General features: G+C 37.1%; 1 protein-coding gene across 19 annotated transcripts in view; it reads right to left on the reverse strand.

The window, feature by feature from the left end:
* Window positions 1-26,084, reverse strand: part of LOC123633855 (phosphodiesterase 4D interacting protein) — a 175,631-nt gene that overhangs the window by 53,524 nt on the left and 96,023 nt on the right. For 11 of the 19 annotated variants that reach the window (XM_045544822.1, XM_045544811.1, XM_045544821.1 and 8 more), the window contains exons 1-15: window positions 24,652-25,921; window positions 17,231-17,362; window positions 16,376-16,495; window positions 16,044-16,136; window positions 15,697-15,909; window positions 13,999-14,157; window positions 13,067-13,180; window positions 12,740-12,877; window positions 11,808-11,987; window positions 10,692-10,886; window positions 9,180-9,347; window positions 8,928-9,009; window positions 5,342-5,433; window positions 1,062-1,178; window positions 699-836 (exon numbers count right to left, since the gene is read on the reverse strand). In XM_045544822.1, coding sequence (XP_045400778.1) covers window positions 699-836; window positions 1,062-1,178; window positions 5,342-5,433; window positions 8,928-9,009; window positions 9,180-9,347; window positions 10,692-10,886; window positions 11,808-11,987; window positions 12,740-12,877; window positions 13,067-13,180; window positions 13,999-14,157; window positions 15,697-15,909; window positions 16,044-16,136; window positions 16,376-16,495; window positions 17,231-17,362; window positions 24,652-25,776 — 3,066 coding nt within the window. In that variant the 5' untranslated portion in view covers window positions 25,777-25,921. Of the gene's footprint in view, window positions 1-698; window positions 837-1,061; window positions 1,179-5,341; window positions 5,434-8,927; window positions 9,010-9,179; window positions 9,348-10,691; window positions 10,887-11,807; window positions 11,988-12,739; window positions 12,878-13,066; window positions 13,181-13,998; window positions 14,158-15,696; window positions 15,910-16,043; window positions 16,137-16,375; window positions 16,496-17,230; window positions 17,363-24,651; window positions 25,922-26,084 lie in introns of those variants that run through there. The other 8 variants (XM_045544824.1, XM_045544823.1, XM_045544812.1 and 5 more) reach the window with 1 other exon arrangement.

The following is a 26,084-nucleotide window of genomic DNA, read 5'->3' on the forward strand; positions in this document are numbered from 1 at the left end:
TACATAATAGGACTTGATAGTATTCTTCATTCAATAAATATATATTGAGCACCTTCTAGTGACAGGCTTTGTTCTAGGTTCTAGGGGAAAGCTTATTATCTAATGGGGGAAGAGACATTCATAAACCGTAGACATATGTCACTGTGAGCTGTAGTAAGTGCTATAAAGGTAATGAGCTATAATATTGTATAACAGGCAGAGATCTGTTTAAGGTAAGAGTTAAAAGCCAGATTGGAGTAAGATGAGTAGTTAGTGACAGAGAGGGTAACAGAGACAGAGAATATAGGCAAATAAGTCTTTTTGAAAAGTTTGGCGTTGAAGGTTAGACACGGAGTAGTAGCTACAAAGGAATTTGGGGCAAAGGCTGGGGCTTTCTTTCTCTTTTTCTTTTTCTAATTGGGAAGGATTTGAACGTGGTTAAATGCAGATAGGTGAGAAAGATTCAGCTGAGAGGGAAGAGACTTTATGTATGAGAGTGAGGGATAACTGACAATGTGTATCCAAAAAGAACTGTTGCTCTTTTCAGAATTGCCAATGACAGAAAGGGAGATCTATGGCTGCTACTGACCAAAGTAGGAAACTTTAGAGCACACTCTGTGAAATTCCATCAACTCACTCCTTCATAAATAGCTGAGATTGACAGCTTTTCCACTGTTTACTTCACAGTAAAAAATAAGGCTTGTATTCCAATAACTTACCTGTTGTCTTCGGTTTCCTGAAATTTCTTGACCCTGGGATTCTACTGAAGCAACTTTTTCCCGAAGAAGTAAGACTTCTTGGGTCAGGCGTTCCATGGCTGGTATGTCTTCAGGATCAACCAGTTGCATTTGCAGATCCTAGAGGTCAAAAAATAAGTATAAATATAAAAATTGTAATAAAAATAGTAGTCAGCAGGGGAGCAAGGAAAAAAAATGCTCTTAAAATAGTCTGCTGTGCTTTCAAGTAGGATATTGGTAAGCACTGGCCAAGAGACTCAATGTGTCCAAATACCGTTTGAAGATGCCCTACAGGTATTCCAAGCTGCAGACATTTACAGTGGTTTTTAAAAAGCATTGAAATACCTTTATGAGGTCTTCTTTAATCTGTATGTTCCTGGTCAGGGACTCCATATCAGCAGCCTGCACCTGCAGCTCTTCTTCTTGCACAGCCACCATGGACTGTAGAGCAGAAAGTTCCATCTGTGGAGGGAAGAAATCCTGAAGTCAGTGGGCAGAGGAAACTGTCACATTCAAACACTGAGACAGATGCTTTTGCATACAATATCACTATCAGCCAGTAATGCAAGAGAAAACTAGAACACGATTAGGGCTCTCCTGGATCAAATCAATGAACCATGCAGTGTGGCACCAAAGGATGTTTTACGGGAAGCTGTAATAGTGGTTTCAATATGATGTCCTCCACTTTAGTTAGTACTATAAAATACATCAAATCTGTTTAGATAATGAATTTATTATGTATTTAAAAATTGGTCACTATTAGCAGAGCAGTTTTTCTTTATATAAGTACCTCAGCTAATAGATGAAAAAATGACAGAATTAGAATATCTCCATTTTGGAACCTTTAATGAGTTAATAGATGAAGTAAGCAACAATGGCTGATAACATCACAAGAGGTCACCAAACATTACATACATCCTGTTGGAAGAACATGCCACTGCCTATGAAGAAATCTTACCAAAAGCTAGTATTGCATGCTCCCCGAACTCTCAGTGTTGTGTCTCCTAACCCTCCTTACCAGAAAATGACAAATATTTGATTATGACAAAGTTTATTAAAAATCATAATAGCTGCTAACAGTTTCTGGGTGCTATGTTCCAGGCACTATAATAAATGCTTTGTATGCATTTAATCCTTTTAACAAACCTAGTGATCTGATTCCTTCCTACTCCTCCCCACTTCAATATCTGCCATTTTACTCCTCACTCATGACTCTCGAGGCATGCTAGACTTTTTCTGTTCTAGGAATACCAGACTTTCTCTTGACTCAAGGCCTTCACAACTATTAATCCCTCTGCCTGAAATATCTTACCCAGAGTGGCCTCCTCCTCACCCTCAGGTCCCAACTACATGTCACCTGCTCAGAGAAGCCTTCTCTGGCCACCCTAAGATGTTCCCCCATCCATGTTACTTTTTATTGTTTCCCTCATATCACTTATTATAATCTATAATAATAATACTTATTTGTTTATTGTTTGTAACTTCCCAGTAGAAATTAATTACATAGGCCCAGGGATCTTATTGATTTTGTTCACTACCTCATCCCCAGCACTAGCCCCAGCTTAGATAAGGTACCTATATACCTGATGAAAGAATGAATGAATGAATCCTCACAACCATCCTATGGGATAACTACTCTTCACTTTATAGATAAGGTGACTTCTACTCTTCAATGTATGTACAAGGTGACTGAGGCTGACAGAAATTAACAAACTAGTTCAAAAATCACAGAGCCAATATGTGGTAGATCCAGAATGTGAACTCAGGGAAGCAGACTCAGCCACTAGGCTATAATTTCTTTCCTCTAGGTACTGCACATCCATATAGTCTTTATGGCAAGTTATTTTAGGTAATATTTTAAAGAAATATTTTAAGATAATTAAAAAAATTAGGGGTGACAGGTGAAGACATATGGCATACAAGCTAGTTTAAGGTATAACCAAGCTTCCTAAAAGCAGCAGCACTTCTTCCCTTAAATATATAAAATTTAAGTTATAAGCAATATAAATTTTACTTGTGTTATCTTCTGATTCCATGAATGCTTACAGCATCATCATGTGGGCTCATGATGACTTATAACTATGCAAAGTCATTTATTTGATGGTTCTGGGCAACTATAGCATGTTAGGAGGAAATGCTTCTGATAACTGATAACTTTTCTTTCCATGTTGAAGGAGCTCAGTTAGTGTAACTCCTGACTTTCCTCTGCTCCTTTACTCACTCAGCACCAGTCATATAAAAGAATTTCTTTTTTTTTTTTTTTTTTAAGAACGGGGTCTTGCTCTATTGCCACTGCAGCCCCAAACTCCTGGACTCAAGAGTCTGCACCTTCAGCCTCCCAAGTGGCTGGGGTTTAGGCATGTGCTACCATCCCTGGCTAAGTTTTAAAAATTTTTTGTAGAGATGAGGTCTTGTAATGTTGTCCAGCCTGGTCTCAAACTCCTGGCCCCCAATGGTCCTCCCACTTTGGCCTCCCAAAGTGCTGGGATTACACGTGTGAGCCACCATGCCTTACCTTAATGATTAATAGTGGAAGAATAAACCAGGCATGCTTGACTTAGCCCCACCCTTGCTCTTCTTAGGAGACACCTGCCTAGAGGAAGCCTGTTTTCACCACTGCTTCTTCAATGGCAGGCTCTTCCCCACCACCTAGTGGTCTGCCAAAGCCTGGTGCTGCCTGTGACTGAGTAGGTAAGTCTACCAAATTCTGTGGACTGGCTAACAGGCCCATTTGATTTATCGGTAATAAAGTTGATAAAGTATCAAACTACCTGCTACTACTTTGTTTCATTTCTCAATTTGTTCAGATTTTGTGTATGGAAAAAGGGGTGCCATTTATTGGGCCCTCTTCAGGGACCTCTATCATTACATATCCAGGTATTTGCTCCATTAAAGAAAAATGAAAACATGAGGAACAAAACGTTATAGCAGCATGATAAAGGTCTGCAGTCAGACAGACACGGGTTTTAAATCCTGGAATAATCTTCTTGACAAGGCATTTAAAACAAGACTCAGTTTCTTTATTGTAAAATGGAAATAATAATTAGTTTTTCAGGGCTACATAAGAATTAGAGAAAATGTATTTAAAGTGCCTGGCATATAGCAGGGAATCTAAGAATGGTTACTACTGCTACTACTATCTCAAGACACTAGGAGAAATGTTTAAAAATATGGGAAAATCTATGTGGCTTTTGGTAAATACCTAATATTAGAGGGAATGTGATAATTAATATATATGGAATTTGGACTTAGAGGTGGATAGTTGATTAAGGATACATAAAGATATGCAATAGCTAAATATCACTCACTCAAAATATCCCTTCATAGGTGTTACAGTTTTATCCTGAAAACAGGACAGAACCAAGTTTGATCCTGAAAACCGGACAGAACCAAAAAGTAACATTACTCTGGATTTGGTGTATATGAGAAAAACAGGAATAGCATGTGGAAACTAAAATATCTGAAATGCATAATCCAATAATGGCTAAGGTAGAACCAGAAAAAGAGATCTGCTCACCTCAGCCTAAGAATTAAGGGATTTTTAAAACTGGTATTTTTAAAATGTTACACACTGTTATATCCTCAAAACTAATTGAGCCATATAACATGAATCTGCTTGTAAGTAGAAATATGAAATCAAGAGGTATAATAAGATAATTCCATCACAAGTATAAACACTGATTTGTGTTATAGATCTAATTATAGCAAAAAGGTAGAAAAAAATAGAGGAGCTACACAAACTAGCTAGCAAATTTAATTTAGGAACCCATGACACTGACTGATCTTCTAACACAGCTGCCATAGTAACATGTAAGTTTTTAGTTTTAGTCTGTAACTCTATGCTGTGGCCCTAATATTTCCTCTATGTCATAGCTGGACATGCAACTGGCTGTACAGGGAAGGCAGAGGGGAAGGGATTCTGTAAGGCTGAGGGCCTCTGCTAAGAAAATTGATGAAAACTCTACTGCTAGAAAGAGTCAAAGCATAAGGTGGGAAAAATTATCTGCTCCAGGAAATGACTTATTAGGAAGTATGTGATGTCACAAAAGAGTTGAGTTTAAATCTTAGCTTTGGCATGTTATTAGTTATATACATTCTCTAGCACCATATTTTAAAAAATCAGCATTTCAGCTTCTTCATCTGTGAAAGAGGGCTAATACCATTTATTTTGTGTAAAGTTGTGATCATTAGCATTAAGTACGTAGCAAAGTGCACTGCATTTAGTGAATACTCAGTGAAGACTGATTATATTCAAATTTCTCGTTTCATGTTTCTAACTAATTTCATGGGTCTAATGTCATAATTTTAAGCAGCAATTACACAGCACTTCCTTTTTTCACAAGAGCTTTATAATTATTTTATTCCAGTTAGCAATGGGTAGAGAAAGCTGTGTTGTTTCAGTATTTAAAAAGTTTTAATGGTCCTCATTATAAAAACAAGAACATCTTGTTGAGATAATCCATATATAGAATGATTTATATTTTTGCAAAATATAAGAAAGAAAAAAGGCATACCTTATATTTGGATTCAGATATTATGCTTGAAGGCTTATACTCTCTTAAATATAAACTATTTTAGAAGAAAAAAATAGAAATTTAGAAATTAGGCTTGACTAAAAAACTCACCTGACTTTCTCTTTCTTTTTTAGCCATGAGTTCAAGTTCCTCTTTGGCATTACTCAGTTCTTTTTCCAGCCCTGCAACTGTGTCCAGGTCTCCTAAAATGAACACATAGTAGTAGTTTTAGTCACTATTAACATAATGTCATCTCTGCTGCCTCATTTCTGAGGAATTTACTAAGGACACATTCCAATAATTAATAAATAAATAAATACACACACAGGTTGTTCTTTACAGCATTATTTTTGACAGCAAAATACTGCAATCAACCTAGATGCTATAAAGAAAAGACTGAATAAATCAGTATATTCAGGCTGGGTGCGGTGGCTCACGCCTGTAATCCTAGCACTCTGGGAGGCCAAGGCAGGTGGATTGTTTGAGCTCAGGAGTTGGAGACCAGCCTGAGCAAGAGCAAGACCCTGTCTCTACTAAAAATAGAAAGAAATTAGCTGGCCAACTAAAATATATATATACAAAAAATTAGCCGGGCATGGTGGTGCATGCTTGCAGTCCCAGCTACTCGGGAAGCTGAGGCAGTAGGATCGCTTAAGCCCAGGAGTTTGAGGTTGCTGTGAGCTAGGCTGATGCCACGGCACTCACTCTAGCCCAGGCAACAGAGTGAGACTCTGTCTTAAAAAAAAAAAAAAAAAAAAAACCAGTATATTCACACAAGAGTACTATAGACAACTGTAAAAACGACTATGGTCTTTATGAACTTATATGGAATGATTTTCAGGATATGTTAAGTAAAACAAGCTAGGTGCAAAAGAATACATCTAATGTAGTATATTTATGGTAGTAAAAGGGGAAAGTAAGAACATATACATATACAACATATACACAGATGATCTGTTTGCTTATTTTTGCAAAAAGATATACAGGGAGGATATTCCAGAAATGAAACTGGTTACCTTCAGGGGATGAGTGGAAACAGAAGAAGGAATGGGGAAGTAGATAGGACCTTTAAGTTTATCTTTCTACATATTTGAGTTGTGAACTGCGTTAATGTCTCATTTTTAATGTTAGTTTTAACAATAATGGGGGATAAAAAGCCTGAAATTGAATATTAACATAAATAAATCTATATAGCAAGTAGATAATATAACCGCCCAGAAGATAATTAACAAATTAATCCAAATAATTTTTGAACACAGTACTCTGACTGTACGCTCTCAATGGGATAAAAAGAATTACAAAGAAATCTTAAACATTACTTAATAGGTTTGTTGTTGACAGTGGTATTCAATTCTGAAACTATTTTTGCATACTATAGTATTCTGCAAATGTGTAAATATTTTGAAATATATTTATATGTAACCAGGACTCTCAATGTTGGGAGAATGGAAATGCAAATACAAAATGAGGGAAAGAACCTATGTTGTTAAATTGGAATTAGAGAAATTGGTATCAAATCATATTATGTGTACACATATATATATACTTTTGTTTTTAATTCACTGTTAACTCTGTTCACTTAAAAGACATTCACGTAGCAACGAACACACCTTGTGTCCAAGTCTTAGTTTCTAAATGTCACCACCTACTAAAAGGAACCAGAGAGCTTCTTGGGGTAATGGCTGATTCTGGGGCTGAGGCACATAAAGTAAAAGGTAATCACAGAACATCTTATTGTGCCAGAAACTATGGAAGTACTCAAAAACTGATGGGGAAATATAGTAGCAAAATGTCAGAAGAACAGCTTTAAGGGGTTCCTATTGACCAAATCTGGGATAATTTGAGCATCAAATGAAGTAATCACAGAAATGGATAGTAAGATTTAAAAAAAAATCTACATTGATACAGACAAATGGGGTGGGGAGATAAGGGAAGGACAGTTCTCCTTTATAGAAGAATACCCACTAACAAATAAAAAATTTTAGAAATAGAAAATCACTTTTTTAAACTACCGATGTAAGAGTTCATTCAGGCAAGGCTCAAATGACTAAAACCACTGAGTGAGTGTGATTGTCAGAAAAGAGAACTGTCAAGATCTAAAGATATTAGCCAACAGATCACTTATTAATTACAAAGGGGAAGATGAATCTTTACAATGGAGAGATCTAGCAGATGTAACCTTAACCAAATGACTACTTAATATCACCAAGGATGATTGAAACTGATTATCATGCACCGACAAAGATGTCACCCATATATTATATATTAATAGCATTCCTACCAAAAATGTTTAACTTGACTCTAACCAAGAAGAAACGACTAGAGCTAAATTGAGGAACATTAGCCTGGATTCTTCAAAAATGCCCATGTAACAAAAGACCAAAAAAGCCAGAAAACTGTTCTAGATTAAAGAAGACTAAAGAGACATGACAACTAAGCACAATGCATGACCCCTGAGGGTAAAACACAAAGTAACTACAGAGAACATTATTGGGACAATAGGAACTCTGAATATAGACTATATATTAGATACTAAGATTAATACTAAGGTTAAATTTCCTGAGTATAATAATTATATTGTAGATATGTAGAGGAATGTTCTTGTTCTTAGGAATTATTTACTGAAGTAGTTAGGAATGAAGTGTCATAAATGTCTATAAGAAATTCTCCAATGGTTCAGAAAAAACACTATATGTGTGTGTACATGGAAAGAAATAAGGCAAATGTGGCAAAATGTTAATTGGTGAATTTTAATAAAAATGTACATGGATATTCACTATCCTGTTTTTGCCACTTTTCTGTAGGTTTGAAATTGCCAAAAAAAAAAAAATTGGTGAAAAGTACATTTTTTTAAAAAGGCAAATTGGGAGTAAATTAAACAAATCCAACATTCTTTACTCCTCGACTAGTACAAAGTTTTCCTACTAGAGAATGACTACTTGCAAGACTTTCCTACGGAATTCTCTAATTCCCAACTCTGTAACATAGACACAAAGTTTCTGCATTCGTATATCAAATTTAAAAAGTTAATTCTCCAAGTCTACAACTTTCCTTATCACAGCACTATAATCCCGCTTCATTAATAATCCCACTTCATTACTTCCTAGGTAATATTTTCCTTGAAGATACCCTAAATAGCATGTTTTGCTCCGTGAAAGTCAGAGACGCCAATCCAAGGTATCCATTTGAGGTCTTTCTCCTACTATGCATAGAATTCAGTTGTCTTTAGGGAGTTCAAGGCTGACAACCAACCCTTGGTTGGGGCTGAGCTTGGCAAATAACTCACTGTACACTGCCTACACCCGTCCCAACACTTTAATGTAGGTGATATCAAGTTACAGTGAGTAGCCCCAGCCTTGAAAGATTTCCAGGAGAATGTGGCAGGCCCATGGTCCTGCTGTACAGGTTTGGAAGCACTACCTCTTACATTTCTGAATCCTTGCAAAGCTATCTGAAAAGGAAAATTAGGATGCTGTTTTCCTGGGCCAAATTGTGAACTCAGAGCGATAACCTCAATACAACATAAGGTAAGGGCAGGTTTTCCTAGAATAGACATGTCTTCAACCTTTAAGAAGAATCCAAACTTATTTTTTACATTAAGGTAGAAATAGAAAGAGAGTCTTGGCCAAATCTATTAATACAGAGATATAGGAAGAAAAAACAGAGGTCCCTACATGAAACAAAATTTGATACTTACCTAATGTGGACCTAGGTATGCTGGCATCCTCTTTGGTGGTCAGTGAAGTGCTATTATCTCTGGAGGGTATTTGCATTGAACTCTAAAAATTGGAAGAGTTGGGGGAGTTAGGAAGATGTAGGAATTATGATCACAATGACAGGACTGGGAATATTCTCACACAATTTGGTATTAAAATTACCAAACTTACACCTCAAATGTAAACAGGAAATGCAGCTGGCATATATATCCATATAAGTCTATAGTTCTTACCTGATCAGCCTGCTCTCCCAGAGGGGGGCCAATGGAGGTAACTTCAGTTTGTTGGTTAGAGATGAGTGCTTGGGATATCATGAAGTCTTTCCCTCCTAAATATTGGCGTAGGGCCTGTAATTCTGAATTTCTTTCCATTAGGGCTTGTACCATCTTCTCTGCAGCAGCCTAGTAAAGAGAAATCACAAATAACATTAAAAAGAGACTCTAATAAAACAAAATGTGTATTCTGGCATCATTTCTTAAGAGTCAACCATTTATAAAAAGTCCATGGGGGCCCTAAGAAATAGTTTCTTTGCTTTCAGTTTATAGGGAGAAACATAGTCAAGTGAATGGAAAGAAAGCCTCTCTTTGGCAGAATATTGAAAAAAAAAATGAATATAACATCACAGACAAGAGAATCTGAAATAGGTTCTACTAGAACTCATTAGATTAAGGTGTTAAGATTTTGATTTGAAATAGGATAACAGATGTCTGTCTTTACTCTCGGATAGCTGTTCCTTTGGCCTGGATAGCACAAAATATTTGTGTGGTTTGCTCCCTTCAAATCTTTGCCAAATGTCACCTTATCACCGTGGCCTTCCCTACACATCCTATCTCAAACAGCAATCTCATTGGCCAAAGAGTATATGGGATTACAAATAACCATCCCATAATATAAGGAAACATTAGAAAATATTATGGTCAAATACTAGAGGCCAGTAAGAATCTAGCTTCCTTAAGCTTGACATGGTGGCATACACCCATAATCCCAGCTACTCAGGATACTGAGGAAGGAGGATTGCTTGAGCCCAGGAGTTCAAGGCCAGGCTGGACAACATACCAAGACCCCATCTAGAGGAGAAAAAAGAATCTACCTTCCTCTAAAAACTGACTTAACTAGGGGGATTATTCTTAGCTACTGATCCCTGAAAAGCAGCACAAGTCAACTAACAGTCTTTAACTTTCAGGAAAAAGATATATAGAAATGAGAAAAAATTATTACTTCTGAAATAGTTATGCATCATTATTTTGAGACTAACAATATACCCCATGTTATTATGAGATTAGTCTCATCATGACCTTTGAAAAATACAATCTTTTTTTCCTCTTAACTCAGATTTTATAAGAATTAAGAGAAAATCTGTTGAGTGTAAGTTTTCCCTTATCTTGGCTGGAAATGCAATATATCACTCAAGTCTTGATAATTTAGAATCAAAATTAAAACACTCCAAAACCCCATATTCCTTTCTCTCAAAGTGATCAGATCATTAAGGGGGAAAAAATGTATTTAATGAAATTAATGGATACGTGCATTGTTTCGGCATCCTTTCAAATGCAAAATGTTCAAAAAATATTTCATTCTTTGATGACTGATGTAAAACTGTGGTCTAGTTAATAAATTGAAGGAAAGAAACTAATGGAATTGACTGTAAAATGATATAAATATATGCACATTACGAGGTTCAAATGCTTCCTATTTGCAGACTATAAACGCACTGATACTTTTCTGGTTTGTGCATCAGTCCTTACTTGGCTTTCCTGCTCCCTGGTGCTCACAGACTGAAGCAGGCCTTTAATCTCCACTTCGTGTTCCACAGCTTGTTTATTTCGGTCACTCAGAAGGTCCTGCAGCATCCTTTCCTTTTGCTGTAGACGCTGGCATAGCTCCTCTGCTATCTCCCTCTGCCCTGGTTCAAGTTTGCAGAGCAACGTTGCACTAAGATCCTAATACAGAAGAGACAGTATAAATTTCTGGAGAAAAGAGTAGCCTCTACTACATATCAAAGGGCTTATAAGAATCTGTCATAGAAGAAAGAGATGCGAGATTCTTGAGAGTAAGTATCATATTTCACTCGTTTTTGTTTTTCCAGATCTAGCACAGGCCCGGCACATAGAAGACTATAAATACATGTTCAGGGAATGAATACTAACCAACAAGACAGAAAAGTATCTATAGTGGCAACTTACATATTGTCTTCCAAAATAAGTTATTTTCCTATTTGCTCAGGGCACACAATAATTAATGCTAGGTGAGGATAAATGGACACTCAGTTCATTTATTTTCTCCCCAGTGTAACCTTATAGAGGGAGCACAAAACGATAAGCTGAAAAGGAATAATGAACACTGTATTTATTAGCATGGTGACAGTTTCTATTTCTATACTGAGAGATAGTACATGGTGATTGAAACCGTGGAGCCATACTGCCTAGGTTGAATACTGGATCTGCTACTTATTAGCTATGTTACCTTGGATGACCTACTTAACTTCAGAAGTCTGTTTCCTTGTCAGTAAAACAGGGATCCTAGTATGTCCCTTACAGATTTGTGAGGATTCAATGAGTTAATACCCACTAAGCTCTTAAAACAGTACCTGACCTAACATGAACCCTATGACTAATAAAGGTTAGCTATCATATTGTGGATGTACTTTTTAGATCTCATTAATCCTCATATGACTTCTTTGAGAAAGATAATCACCACCTCAAGTTTACAGGTGTGGAAGAAAGTCCCAGGGAAGGTCAATGACTTGCCCAGGCAGAGAATGGAATTAAAGATGGGTCACCGGCCTCCCAGACCTCAAGAGTACTAATCCAAGGCTGAGATTACATAACCACTAAACCAGCTGTCTTTAACTGAAGTCTTGCCTCCACTTCTTTGTTCCTGTCATGCAGAGATGTCTGTAACTGCTGAATGATACTCTCTTGTTCCTTCTGCCAATGGCTAAATTTGGTTTCCATTTCTTCTTTCAGCCACTGGAGGTTTTGACAGGTAGTAGTTAACTGTTCCACTTGCAGGCCTTTGGCCCTCAGGAGACTCTCCATACTCTATAGTCACAAAGAGAGCAACCATAAGTCAAAGCGTCATCCTATACTCCTCAGGCTAAACAAGAAATTAGATCCACCTTTAAATTATCTTGTAAATTATTTTCTATCAACTTTTTTGCAAGAGAAAACTTAATACCTAATCTAACAATACTAACATTAATCAATTTTTGGTTTTTAGGAATTCTTACCTAGTTTGTGGGGAGACAAATATAGAGTACATGATAAAATGAAGTATTTTAGAGGAAGTATGCTATGCTATAAAGTGAAGGACTTCTTTAAAAAGTGGCAGATGGTTAGATATATAAGCTCTAAAATAAATATGCAAAAGAATCCCACAGTAAATGTTAATAAACAAGTGTTCTAATGATGGCAATACATGGACATGCATACAATATTAACAAGAAAAACACTACAATTACATAAGCACCCTGACAATCCTTATGTAAAAATGTGTGTGTATTGATATATATTTATATGTATGAACAAGGATTAGAAATAAATTAGAACTATGTAAATATAAATCAATATTCATTGCCTGCAAAGGTCATAATATAAAAGAAAGCAGAAGTGCTAAAACTTCTTACTTTCTCAAATACAACAATGGAATTAGTGACTGCTATTTTTGTTTGTCTTTGGTTTTTTCCCCTCTTATAAAGCAAATACCTTGGTTTTTAGAAAATGATGGAAGGACCTCATGCTTCAGGCTTAGAATAGAAGTGGGAGAGGAATACCAAAACAGGTTTTGCCCTTACTTGCATCGTAGCTTCATTGGAGGATAGGATACCCCGCAGTCTCTCTAAGTCATGATCTCGCTCTCTCACAGCAAGATGAAGCTGTCGCACTTCTTTTTCTTTTTCTTCTAGAGCAGAGAACTTTTCATCTATAGCCCGCTGCAAGGAAAGTAAGGCTCCTAAAGCTCCTTAAGATTCACTATCCTGATCACCTTTACCCAAAAAGATTCAAAATATGAAGGAATGAAAAACCAAATCCCAAAAGCATCATGTTAAGTAGATACAAATTTCTGTAATACCCACGTAGACAGAATAATCCATAGTGTCGTGAGCAAAATCATAACATACCTCTAGAGCAACAGCTCTATCTTGTATTCGCTGCCGAAGTTTCTCCAACAGCATTTCATTTGCTTCAAGGGTTTTGTCTGAGTTACCTCGATACTGTAGGAGCTCCCGAAGTTCCTGCGACCAAAAAACATTTTCGTTTATCCATTTATCCAATATTAAATGAATTCCTATACTTTGCCAAGTAATTTGTTATTTAGGATAAAAAACAAAGTGTGATAACTCTCCTCAAAAGGAACAATTTTAGCAGAGATAACAAACATGTAAATTGTTAACTATTCCGCAACATACACAACACACAGAACTGTTAACTATTCTGCAACGTGTATGTACTAGTAACTAGAGAACACAGGATGCACTGCCTAACTCTGCCTGAAGATGTCAGTAAATACCTCACAAATTAAGTGAAGAAGTGGTAGTGTCAGAGAAAAAAATTTATGCATAGTATGTACATACTATGAAAAAAATTGTACATTCAATGAAAAGTAAGGGATTCAATGTGACTGAGGCACACAGGAGGTAGAACAGTCTTGGCGCCCCATTTTTCCCTAAAACTTTCCTTCTATCATCTATATTACTCTGTGGAAGTTTCTGTACAGATGTCTTCACTTATTAGACTGAGAGCAGAGGGCAAATCTCTTTGTCTTCTCAACATCCAGCATAGTGTCTGACTCACACAGATGCTTAATAACTATTTTCTGAATATTTACTGCTTAAATCTTTCAGGTCTGTATGTATTGTTTCTTACACTTGTTGGTTAGTACCTTAATTCACAAACTGTGTTTTCTATTTATCTTATATCCTCCTGATTCCCACCTCTTAACATTCTACATATAGCAGGTACTCAACATAGGTGGATTAATATCTTGAGATTATACGAACAGAAATTTCACAGCTCTATGGGCCCAGTTTTTATTGAAATTATATAAATTCACCTGAAGCAGCTGCTCCTTGTGACTCAGACTATGGTTTAGGTGCTGAATGTTTTGTTCCTGGGTTCTAATCTCATTGCATTTTTCAGCCTCCAGGGTACGAAGCTGTTCGCTCTTAGACAGCAATTCTTCTTGTAGTTGCTGCAAGGCTTTTCGCAATTCCTAAATTAAATATGTTACGTTTTAAAAACAATCTAAAATTTCCACACAGCCATGAGAGTCAAGGCATAAGAAAATGATATATAAAGTAGCCGAATGTGCCATTTTTAAAATTGCTATAGAAATTATTATAGTAATACATGAATCCAATAGGAAGTGGAAAACTGTGAAAATTATGGGTGGGTATAGGAATTAAATTTGCTCTTATAGTTCAATACTTATTTTTTGGTTTACAAAAGATCTACATAACCACTAAATGGGACTCTTCCCACTGTAAACCTGAATCCTTTATTTTAAAATAAGCTCAAGGATAGAATATTTCTATCATTTTCTTTTCTAAAGACCTCATGGTGACTGTACTCATCATTCTTAATTTGCCATATGTAATATTTTTCTAATAAGGAAACCCTGTTACTTCAGACAGCCTTAAAAATATATATTTTCATCAACTACACAAAACTTAGGAAAATATTTCCTTTATGTAAATAAAAAAATTAAGTATTATTCCCACCCCTACCCCTGCTAAGACAGCTGAAATTTTAATATTTCTAAAGGAAATTCAAGGTTAATATTTTATCTTCAAATACTAAAGCAGGGAGATCCTTCAAAAACTACACTTTTAAATCTGAGTGTTAAACAGCCTAAGAAGAGAGACCGCAAAAAATGTCTTTTAAACCTAAAAAAAAAAAAAAAAACCAGCATATGCTCTAAGCTAACAAGATAAATGAAACTTTTAAGAATTATGTATTTTATTTTTCAAAAAAAAATACATGGCTAATTGTGCATGCCATTCCTTTGGCCTTGGTTGTTCTTCCATACTTTTCTGTCTGGCTGGCATTTACCCATTCTTCAAGAATAACCTCAGATATCTGCTTCTTCGTGAAGCTTTCTCTAATACCCTTTCTCAGCCCCTCCTATATAGTCCTGTAGGACCCCAAGCATACGTTCTCCTCAGTATTAACACACTGAAATTTGGCTTATGTGACTCTTTCATACTAAATTATAAGTAACTTAAGAGTGAGGAACCTGTGCAATTCACCCTTGTATTTCCAGAACACAATCCAATACAGTAGTCCCCCCTCAAATGTAAGGAATATGTTCCAAAACCCTCAGTGGATGCTTGAAACCTTGGATAGTGTTGAACCCTATATAATACCATGTTTTTTCCTATACAAACATACCTATGATAAAGTTTAATTTATAAATTAGGCACGCTGAAAGATTAACAATGATAACTAATAATAAAATAGAAGAAGTGTAACAATATACTGTAATAAAAGTTACATGAATGTGGTTTCTTTCTCTCAAAATATCTTAATATTTTGGACCATGGTTGACCACAGGCCACTGAAACCAGAGAACGTAAAACCATGGATAAGGGGGGACCTACTGCAGCTGGCAGATGGTACAAGAGCAACAAGTGTTGAACTGAATTACCATGATTAAGCAAATGACTCAAGGGTTCAACACAAACTGTAGTGCTGGAAAGTTATTATCAGGGCAAAGTCAGCATTTGGGGCTACAAAATGGTTAATGATTTACCTGGTTATGTTTCCAAGAAGCCTCTTTCTGCTGTTCTCTCTCATGTGCTGCAGCCTCTACAAATTGCACACATCGTTTGGCATCAGCCAGTTGGCGTTCTTTCTGTCGTACCACCCTCTGGAGCTTCTGTATCTCAAGCTGGCTACAGAATAAAGCACTCTGAAGATCAAGCACAGCCACCTGTTGCTGAGCTGGGGAAGTACCCTCTGAGCTCTGAAAAGAGAGTAGGAATCATCATAACCAGGAGGGCAGGCACTGAGCACCTGTGAAGACAAAATCAAGCCTATAACCAAGAAGGGCGTATTTCCAACTGGACTCTCCTCCTGTCCTATGTGACCCCTACATACATGAAGTTGTCCAAGCTGGCTTTGGTGCAGCATTTCTCGAAGCTTTGCCATTGTGTCATTTTGACCTTCAATGACCTGGTACAACTCCTCAGTCTGAAAATGAGAGAGGGAATACCAAACATGTTAGCAAACTAAATATAAATTCCATTATCTCACTTGTACAGATTTTACTAACAGGACTATTCCAAAATACCAATTTAGGTTAAGGTACAATTGCTCCAGGCTAAGATTTGTTAGTCTGATAATATCCATTTTTATAAAACATAAAATGCTTGTCTACTTTGATGGGAACAATTATTTCCTCACAGGTCCTTGATCGCCAAATATTTTACCTCACTTTCCCTGCTTTTCAGAGTTTCCTTGAGGCTCTGAATTGTACCATCTTGCTTCTGAGATGACTCCTGAACAAACTTCAGTTCACAGCTCATTTCATTAAGTTTCTCTTGAAGAATCTAAATTCAGCAAAGAAAAGCAGTTTTTTAGGTCAATGATTCCTTTTAACCTCGAATGCAACCATAAAGTCTTTCTTCAAATCTAAGGTTTAAAGGATTCCTTAGGGAATATTATCTTATTATTTTTTCCCACATATAGTAACCATTAAAGTCCTAAGTAAATCAGCAAGAAAAACTAGCCATAAAAATGAAATACTTCCTTCAATACTCAATTGCCTCAATTCTCATGCACTGTGCTTTCTCTGTGATGGCAGCCATACTTGGCGCTTGTCCACATGGGTCACTGAAGATCCCTTACACAAAGACAAAGAAGTTTCTGCTATCTAGTGTAGGATAGGACACTACAAGGGGACACCAGGCCAGAAGTTCAGCATCACAAACTGTGGCAACTTTCATCTAAACAGATATTAAAATCCATGAGCTATCAACGGGTAACAAGGTAGGTTAAAATCAAAAACAAACCTCCTCTCTCAGTGCTTTTTACAGTTAAAGATTGCAAGCCAGTTTTAATCACATCCCTGAAAAGCACTAGAAATTATGATCTGTACAGAGTAGGCAAGAATCTGGATGAGAAATAAAGGGAAGAACTATACTTTTAAATGAAATATTCCCTAGAGCACCAGGAGTATACAGTATTCATTTCCCAGGTCCTACGCAGGTTAACAGACTCATGCTAGAGCCAGTCACATCCTCAGGTAAATCCTGTCATCTCCAAGGGCATAGTACTGATCATACCTTGTTGGTGGCTTCTGTTTGCTGGATTTTTTCCTGGAGTTCTGCCAAACGGGAATCAGATACAGACTGCTGAGTTAGAGTGGTCTCATTTGAATTCAACTTTTGTTGTTTGAGTAACTCTTCGGTCATGGGCTAGGAAGAAACAGCAATATAAGTAAGTTGAGCTAAACACAGCCAACAACAAATTTTATATTTATCTTCAAATGTCTATGGCATATTTTGCTAGAGATTTAAAAAACTAGAGTTATTACATGAATTATCAGTATGAATTCCTGAAGACAGGCCTGTTCCATATTAAGAGCACTGATTCACCTTCATCTTTACGATGTTTCCAAGCTCAGTTTCCCACCCCATCTTTCCCTACTGATTTACACAAACACTACATATTCAGTTAAAGCAAATAATTCAGAGTTTAAAGAGAAGGGGGGACTTCAAAAAGGAAATCCTTACGATGGCCACATATTTGTTTTATCCTATTTTTAATCAGGGAATTGAAAAGACATACAGATCAAACTTATACTATTCCTAAGAAATAAAAAGTTATATTCTAACTACCTTTCTTATAAAATGTCTGTTCACATTGGAAAAATTGGTAGATTTTGAATATGGACTACATAGTAGATAACAGTACTTTATGAATATTAAATTTCCTAAACTTGGTAATCATACTTAGAGTTATAAAAGAGATGTCCCTAGGAAATACAAGCTGGAGTATTTAGGGCAAAGGGGTATAATATCTGCTATTAATTCTCATATGTTTCAGAAATTTTAAAAAATAATGAGCACATACAGAGAGTGGGAGTGATAAGGCAAATGTGGCAAAATATTAGCAACTGGCAAATCTGGGCAAGGGGTATATGGGAGTTTTTGGTACTTCTCTTACAGTATCTCTATAGATTTAAAATTATTTCAAAAAAGTTAAAAATAAATTTGAAATATATATGCTATTTATAGGTGGATTAACAGCATAAGCCTGGATAAATAATCCATAGTGGTCTGGGAAGGAGATATGTTTTATAGGGATATCAATTCACTAAAACTATTCAGGAGGGAAAAACATGTATTATTTATATATGAGACAACTGATCAGACTAAGATAAATTTATTCAACTATACCTAACAATCACTATGAGCTTAAGGATGTTAAAATAAAACTTTGGGAATTCACTATGGCATTAAATTCCATCTCCCCCTTCTACCTCCTTCCCCTCCAAGTAGAAATATAAATTCATTAGGAAGAGAAAAAAAAGCAACTGCTATTCATTTTTTCTTTCTCTCACATTTTCAAACTTTGATTATCACCTTCTAGGCAGTGGAGTTACCACTTACCATAAATCCCTTAGACTAGAAGTATAAAAATTTCAGAAGAAAAATCTTTTCTATCCCTCCAGTGCTTTTTTATCAACTTTTCTAACATCTATTACATCTATTAAATGCTTCGCACGTGTGAGGCACTGTGAGGAGTACAATGATGACTAGTGTATGGTTCTGACTCCCAACAGTATTAGTCTACTGAGAAGGCAATCACATCATGAAAGTATAAAGAAAAACACTCATTTCAACAGAAAGTATAGGAAAGGCTTCTTGGAAGAGACTAAATTTAACCTGGATCTCAACAGAGGGATAGGATTTGGGGCATTCTAGGCAGAATGAACAAAAGATCCAAGTACAGGGCTAATGGATATAAAATGCTGACTTCCGATTCCAGTACCTTTATAAGCAGAGTGACTATATACTTTATCACTCACATCAAACCACTTTTAAGAGTTGAAAGGGTACAATTAACAATTATGTTAGGATAACAGGTATAACATGAGATCACCCTAGGCAAACCTGGATATTTTGTTATCCTATTTATAAGACCATAGCCTTTTCTGAATAGCTAGTAAAGCCCAATTTTTTTCCACTATACTATTTGGTAAGTCAAAATCTCAAAATTCTAAAAGGCAAGAATATCAAAGGAGTATCAAAAAATATTCTCAATTATAAGAAGATAAATGAGAGAAAATAAAAATAATCACAAAGGTTCTGACAAATTGGTGGAACATCTCATAAAAGAACCTAGACTTCTGACATCATCCTCTAGAGGCTAGACTTCACTGCTTACTTAGAAATGACAGTGAATCTGACCAGTATAGCATCAGTTACCAGTATAGCATTCATTAATTTCATTTACTCAACATGTATCTATCTGTTGAGTACTATGTGCTAGGTACTGAAGATAAAGTACTACACAAGACAAATGAAGTTCCCGCTCTCTTGAAGCTTATATTTTGCAGGGGTTGGAGTGGGGAGCTACATAGTAAAGAAACAAGGAAATACACAATATCAGATAGTGACAAGCAGTAATATAGGAAAGCATGATAGAGAGTTGGTGGGCAAATTACTCTAAATTGCTTGATCAGAGGAAAGTCTTTATGAGGCAGCATTTAATTGGAGATCTTAATGAAAAGGAGCCAGTCCTACAAGGATCACCAGAACAATCCAGGCAGAAGGAACAGCTAATGGAATATGAGCCCGGGAATGAGAAAGGCCTATGTGGCCAGAGTAGTAATGTGAGCCATGTATACATAATTTTTAATTTTCTAGTAGCTTCACTGAACAAAGTAAAAAAAAAAAAAATAGGTGAACTTAATCTTAATATTTTATTTAACCCAATATATCCAAAATACTATCATAAACAGGTAATCAATATAAAAATTACTAATAAGATACTTTATATAATTTTTTATACTGGGTCTTTGAAATCCGAGGTATATTTTACACTCACAAGCACATCTCCATTCGGACTAGCCACATTTCAAGTGCTCAATACCTCCTAAAGGCTAGTGGCTGGCTTGCTGGATAGCACAAAGCGTAACGGACAAGCGGGATAGTAACATATGATGAGGTAGAAAGGTGCACAGAGGCCAGATCATACACAGCTTCAGCAGAGCAGGGTTAATGGGTTTCACTCTAATTGAAATGAGAAGAGACCGCATTGTTTTTAACAGACAAGTAATCACATTTAAGTTTTCAAAAGATCACTCTGTGGTGAACAGGTTGTTGGGGTGCTCTAGTAGAAGCAGAGAGACTAGCTAGGAGGCTGCCGCAGATGGCAGGTAAAAGACAGCAGTGGCTTGGATTATAGTGGTAGTAATGGAGGCAGTAATGGATTTGGATATGTTCTGAAAGCACAGTTGACAGGACTTGCTGGTGGACTAGACGGTGGGAGAGGGAGAAAAAAAAAAAGCAAGGATAATGACTTCTAGAAAAATTATTTGAGATAATTCCTTCCCCTGAAGAAATGTGAGTTATGTCACACCATGGGAGTGGTAACTATTTTAATAGATATTTACAATTCTGATACATAAATTTAGTATTTGTTTAATGATAAAACATTCTCTATAAAACCTGGCTTCTTACTTCCTCAGTGTAAAACAGCAATAACATCTACTATATTTTGAGACTTAATCTATAACAAGCAGAATTTTTAAAAATAGCTTCAAGTTTAAAATGGCAGGGAAGGGGATCATATTTATTCACTTTAAACCAAAAAAATCTTAGAGCTGTGAAGGAAACTTTATAAACTAACCATGATCCAATACTATTTTACATATGAGGAAGTGGAAACTTGAGAGAAAGGAGGTATATAATCTGCCCAAGGTTACACAGGAAATCAGGGAAAGGATCCAATTAAAACAAATGCACTCAGGCTGTTAATGTATCTTTCATTTCTCTAAACCTATTGCCTATCATAATGCTGGGAACATTGCAGGGATCAAAAGTTTTTGTTTAGTAAGTGAACAAGAACAAAAAATACAAACAAAAATAGGCCTTCAGTGCCTCTCTTAGAAATAACACTATATACATATTTGAACAGCAACTTTAAAGCCAAAGAATGACACAGTAAAGTACATTATGAATCTGGATCTCACCTGTACCCATCTTGGCATGAATAATCATAGGAAACCTCTAATTCTATAAATGTAATATACTGACCTAAAAGTTGGAAGATATTTCTTTTTTTGTAATAATTTATTATTTTACATCTCAAAATATGTTCTTACAGTCTGCCAAAAGAGCACTTAGCAAGTTCCACTGAGTTGACAACTCACAATGAATTCTTGTGAAGCATCAAGTACATAAACCAATTGCTCCTATGATGATAGTGTAGCCATGAAATAGCAGCTGATTTGGTAGAATCAGTGTTACTCTCCAGACCATCAGCTAATAAAATCATGTAATGATAATATAATATTAAATTAAGTCACTTTTAACTCCAGGTTAGGACAAATGCTTTCGAGCATCAGAAAAGAGAATTGCTTCCAGGCCTAATGTTGTATAATGTAAGACCATTAGGCTAAAAGGCAGTTATTTAGATCTTCTAGGCTAATAGCATTTTTCTTGATACTTTCTAGTCCTCACAGTTACTGAGTCATAGACCTCAAACTGCTATAATTTTCTATCCTATTGTTAATAGCAGGAGACAGACAAGAACCATCAACTAGCATAAAATTAAAGGCCTAATCTTTGACCAGCATCTAATGCCCACACCTTCCAAAGGGCCTGATCTACTTAATATAACTAAGAGAGGGATAAATTTACCATAGTCACAAAGGAGCAGACCTTGGCATTGCAAGGCTTGAAGCAAAGAACTCCTGCTCTTTGAATTTAGATAGAAAGGGAAATTGCACATGGGCCAGAGCTCTCCCAATTGCTGTTTACTAAGGGACCACACCCCTCCTATCATAGCTTTTCTAGTTCAGGACCAGACAATAAAGGAGGAAATTATCAGCAAGAATAAGGCTTCAAACCTCTCTTTAGATATCTGAACAGCCTTGGGTCCTCAGGCTTAAATTCTGCAGAAGGCAAATAAATCACTTTGCATAATATTAGAAAATCAGTAAGCAGGAGAACTGTACTATTGCTGTTTTCCTTTAACATAAGAAAGGAAGAAGAAAGAGAAAGAGAGAGAAAGAGAACGAGAGAGAAACAGGGAAAGAAAGAGGAAAAGCCATCAGGAGGAATCCTGATGTTGATATTTAATAGTGTATACAATACAGTCTAAATGGAGGATTAAACAAAGGAATCAAAATCATCTTACAGAACAATCTCACCCTTTAGGATAATAGGTTTTCTTCATATTTGTAGTAGAATTTAACTAAAGGAAATTGTTTTTTTTTTCTTTCATGGCTTTTTGTTTCTACAAACTAAAAAGAGAACCACCCAAAAAATTTTCCATTATTTCTATTCTTTGTATGTTTGTTCAGAGAAATAGACAAAAGCCAGTCTGCCATTGTCCCACCTAGCACTGGTTGTGCCATAAAGCACAACAGCTCTTAAGAAGCTTAAAGTCAACGAGATTTAAACAATAGATCAGCTGTCCAAAATACACCTTTTATTTACAAACACACTGAGCCTAATTTATCTCCCTATTTTCCCCCACATCCTAAATTAGAGAAAAATGGCATAATAATTAAACACCATATTTCTTGCAGCTTAGTATTATTTTCTCCCTTCCCCTAATTTTTACTATTCAAGTCAATAATGTAAGCCAGGTCACAGCAGAAAGGTCATACAGTACTATTTTAAAGCTCTAATGTCCAAATTTTGTGAAGTAAAAGGCCTTGACCTAAAGATACAGTTCCCATAGTTTACATGTGCTCATTCAGATGACAATTGTCTTCACATAATCCCTAAAGGATGATCCTCCTGGAATCCTTAGGTTAGAAAAAGAGGGTTCTTGGTTTAAAATAAGTACTTACTTAGGTTGATATACTTCAGGCAATGTGGTTTAATGTATAGAATTAAAGTGTCTTGGCTGAGAGTGGTTGGAAATCTTTGGCTCTGCATGGGCTAAGTTATTTAAACCATGAGCTTTCCATATCTCTAAATTGAGAGACTGCCTGAGATGATTTTTAAAATCCTCCCCAACTCCAAACTTCGCTGAGTCAAAGCACCAAAAGATAGCATTTTTAATTAAATATGGAGAAAAAAACTCCTCTTGTTTTGCCTATAATTTTCTAAGTCTTTACGTAACTTTCTACAATATTGGCCATATCTGAAGTGAGGAAGGGGAGTTTATTTCCTATTCACCCTGCCTAGTCTACTTTCGGATCTCTGTAGGAAAACATCATGTTTAATTAGTAACATCTGTGTCTAGTCACACACATACTGGAAAGCCCAAATTTAGCTATGACGCTCCGCTGAAAGAAAAGGAAGTACACAAGTGTCAGGCATACATACTTAACATACTGACCTTTTACTTTTTCATAACACTTTCATATATGCTATTTCTGATAATTCTGTGTAAATTTTAAAACTTTCTGTTTTCTGCTTAAGTTTTTATTGTGATACACATTATATACACAATAGAACTACTTTTCAAAAATGTCACATGACAATCAACAATTTGTTATCAAGCTCTAAATTTCTGGAATGATGTTGACTAGTAGCAGGCTTTCCAAAAATGCCTTCTAGATTGTCTATCTTTGTATCACTAAAAAATCTGCATCAAGTGGAACATGCCTGAATGTTTCACAAAGTTAACTGAACCTAGCATTTACTGTTGTTATAGAAATAAAATAGCATCTGTCAGGTCCCTGCATACATAGCTGAATTTAAAAGGCTGGCTTGAAATCAATTGGGCAGACATGAATAACTCAAATTAAGATCAGCTGCCATCCTCTAGTCATTAAGAATTCAAAAGAGTATGATGGATGAAACTCTAACATCCAATAATGGGTGAATCCTTTCTTAATATCAAATTATCTTCTAGTAGCGCTCAGTAGACAAACTGGCTATTAAGAGTCTTCACCTTAACATTTTGAGTGACAATACTTCAATTCCTGTCTCTATTATGAAAAAGTCATCGTTAATCCTCAAATCATCTACTAATTATAATATTGCTCAGATGTTATAATACTTTCTTGGTGGTTTAATAGGTTTTCCCCAAACCTTTATCCTCTGCTCTAATCGTTTTGAGGATGAAAGGCTTAATGCTCCAAGGAGAACTAACTAGAAACCTGGAAAGCCAGTGGGAGAAAACATCTATAAATCTAAAAACAAAACCGCAACAAAAAAAGATGGAAAAAAAAAGCAGGTTAGAAGAAAAATTCTAGTGGCAGAAATGAGATTAAATGTCTTCTTTTTATGGGATAAAAGTGAATTGGAAATCTCTTTGTCTTAAAAGGTATACATTTTGATAATTAATGGGCAGGCCAACAGATAATGTTACAAAAAGGATTGCAAAAGCAAATTATCTGAATATTAATCACATTTACTAAACGGGGCATAGCAAAAAGTGCAGCAAAAATGGGCTTAATGATTAATTCGCTCAAGTCTAGGAATATTATTAACCTTCACCTAAACAGAAATCATGTGAAGCCTGAGACCAAGTAGCTATAACCAGAAGGGTACTATGTAGCTATTTTGTATACCTGGACCCGGAGTGGCAAATAATCCTCACAGAGATCATCCCACAGCTCCTGCAGGTCTGAAAGCTCCAAGGGATAACTCACAGGTGTCTTGTAAAGGGGTTTCAAAGACCTATTAAGGAAACCGGAACTAACTCCATCGGTCACGATATGGCCAGGCTTGGCTCCAGGTGGGCTGGATTTCACTGGAATGGGAAGCTTGCTCCCTCGGGGGCTCTGGATGGGTTTATAATCAAGACCTTTAATCATGCTAAGAGCTAGCTCCAACTTGTGATTACACACGTGCTGTGTAGCCTGTTCATCTGAACAACAGTCACACTTTACAAGTTCCTTTGCACTCCTCTCAGTTTCCTCATCTTTCTGTTGTGGAGGACTAGCCTGGACACTCGCATCCAAAGATTCCACGGAGGAACCCGGTGTCTCTTCCTCCATGCTTTCTCCATCTGGGGGTGCCTTTGTGATTGGTAAGTCCGGTGGCCCAACCTCAGATAACGCTGGTTCTTCAGTGCAAATGCTGGTAGACCATCTGCTAGAAGGGCCACAGGAGATACTTCTGGCCACCTTTCGAGGTACCTTACAAATGGCTTCATAGTCAGAGTCTGCAACCCGCAAAGCTGCACAACCACGGCATCTCCTGGGTCGGTTTCCAGGGCCTTCCGAAGCATGGCAGCTGTGTGGCTCCTGAATCTGATCTTCATTTTCTACCCAGCACTCAAAGCCTGAATAGGTAAAGTCTTCCTGGAGCAGTGCAGAGTATCTCACATCGGGTAAGACGGACATGTCAACCGTCCCGTTCCCCGCCTTGGTCTCCGCGCCAGAGTCATCGTTATTCTTCCGATACATACTAGCAATGCAGAATTTGAGGCGATCCTTCTCCAGCAGCAGCTTCTGCAAGCGCTCAATAGAAAGGGCTTCAATCCGCGCAATAACGGTGTCGAATCTATAGATCCGATCGAGCATGAAAGCACACTTGCTGCAAGCAAACTCGGCTTTGCCATCGCGGGAGACATCCTTGCCCAGGACGTGCGAAAGCAGGACCTGCAGGTTGAGCTTGGACGCCGTGTGGAAGATCCAGCGCCGCTGGTTTCCACACAGCTCCCGGGCACAGATCCTGCAAATCTCCTTCATCTTCCCTCCTAGCGAGTGCCGAGCTTCCTCCCGACGGCGGCGGCTGCTGGGTGCTCACTCACTCACTGGCTCTTGGCTGCGCTCCGTCTCGCGCCTCGGTGGTCTTGGGTCGCATGGCACAGCCTGGCGTGGTCCCACCTCTGCCACCGCGCGCCGGCTCCGGGTACCAGCGCGCCTGCCCCGCCCCTCGGGCAGCGGGCGGGCGTGGAAACGCCTCAAGGGGACGCTGAGTGACAGCAGCGCAGGCAGCGCTCGGGCCCTGCCATGTCCCCTACAGCTGGCTCTCCCGCCAGCCGCCGCGTCCTCGG

Source organism: Lemur catta, chromosome 3, assembly GCF_020740605.2.
Source record: "Lemur catta isolate mLemCat1 chromosome 3, mLemCat1.pri, whole genome shotgun sequence".
NCBI lineage: Eukaryota > Metazoa > Chordata > Mammalia > Primates > Lemuridae > Lemur > Lemur catta.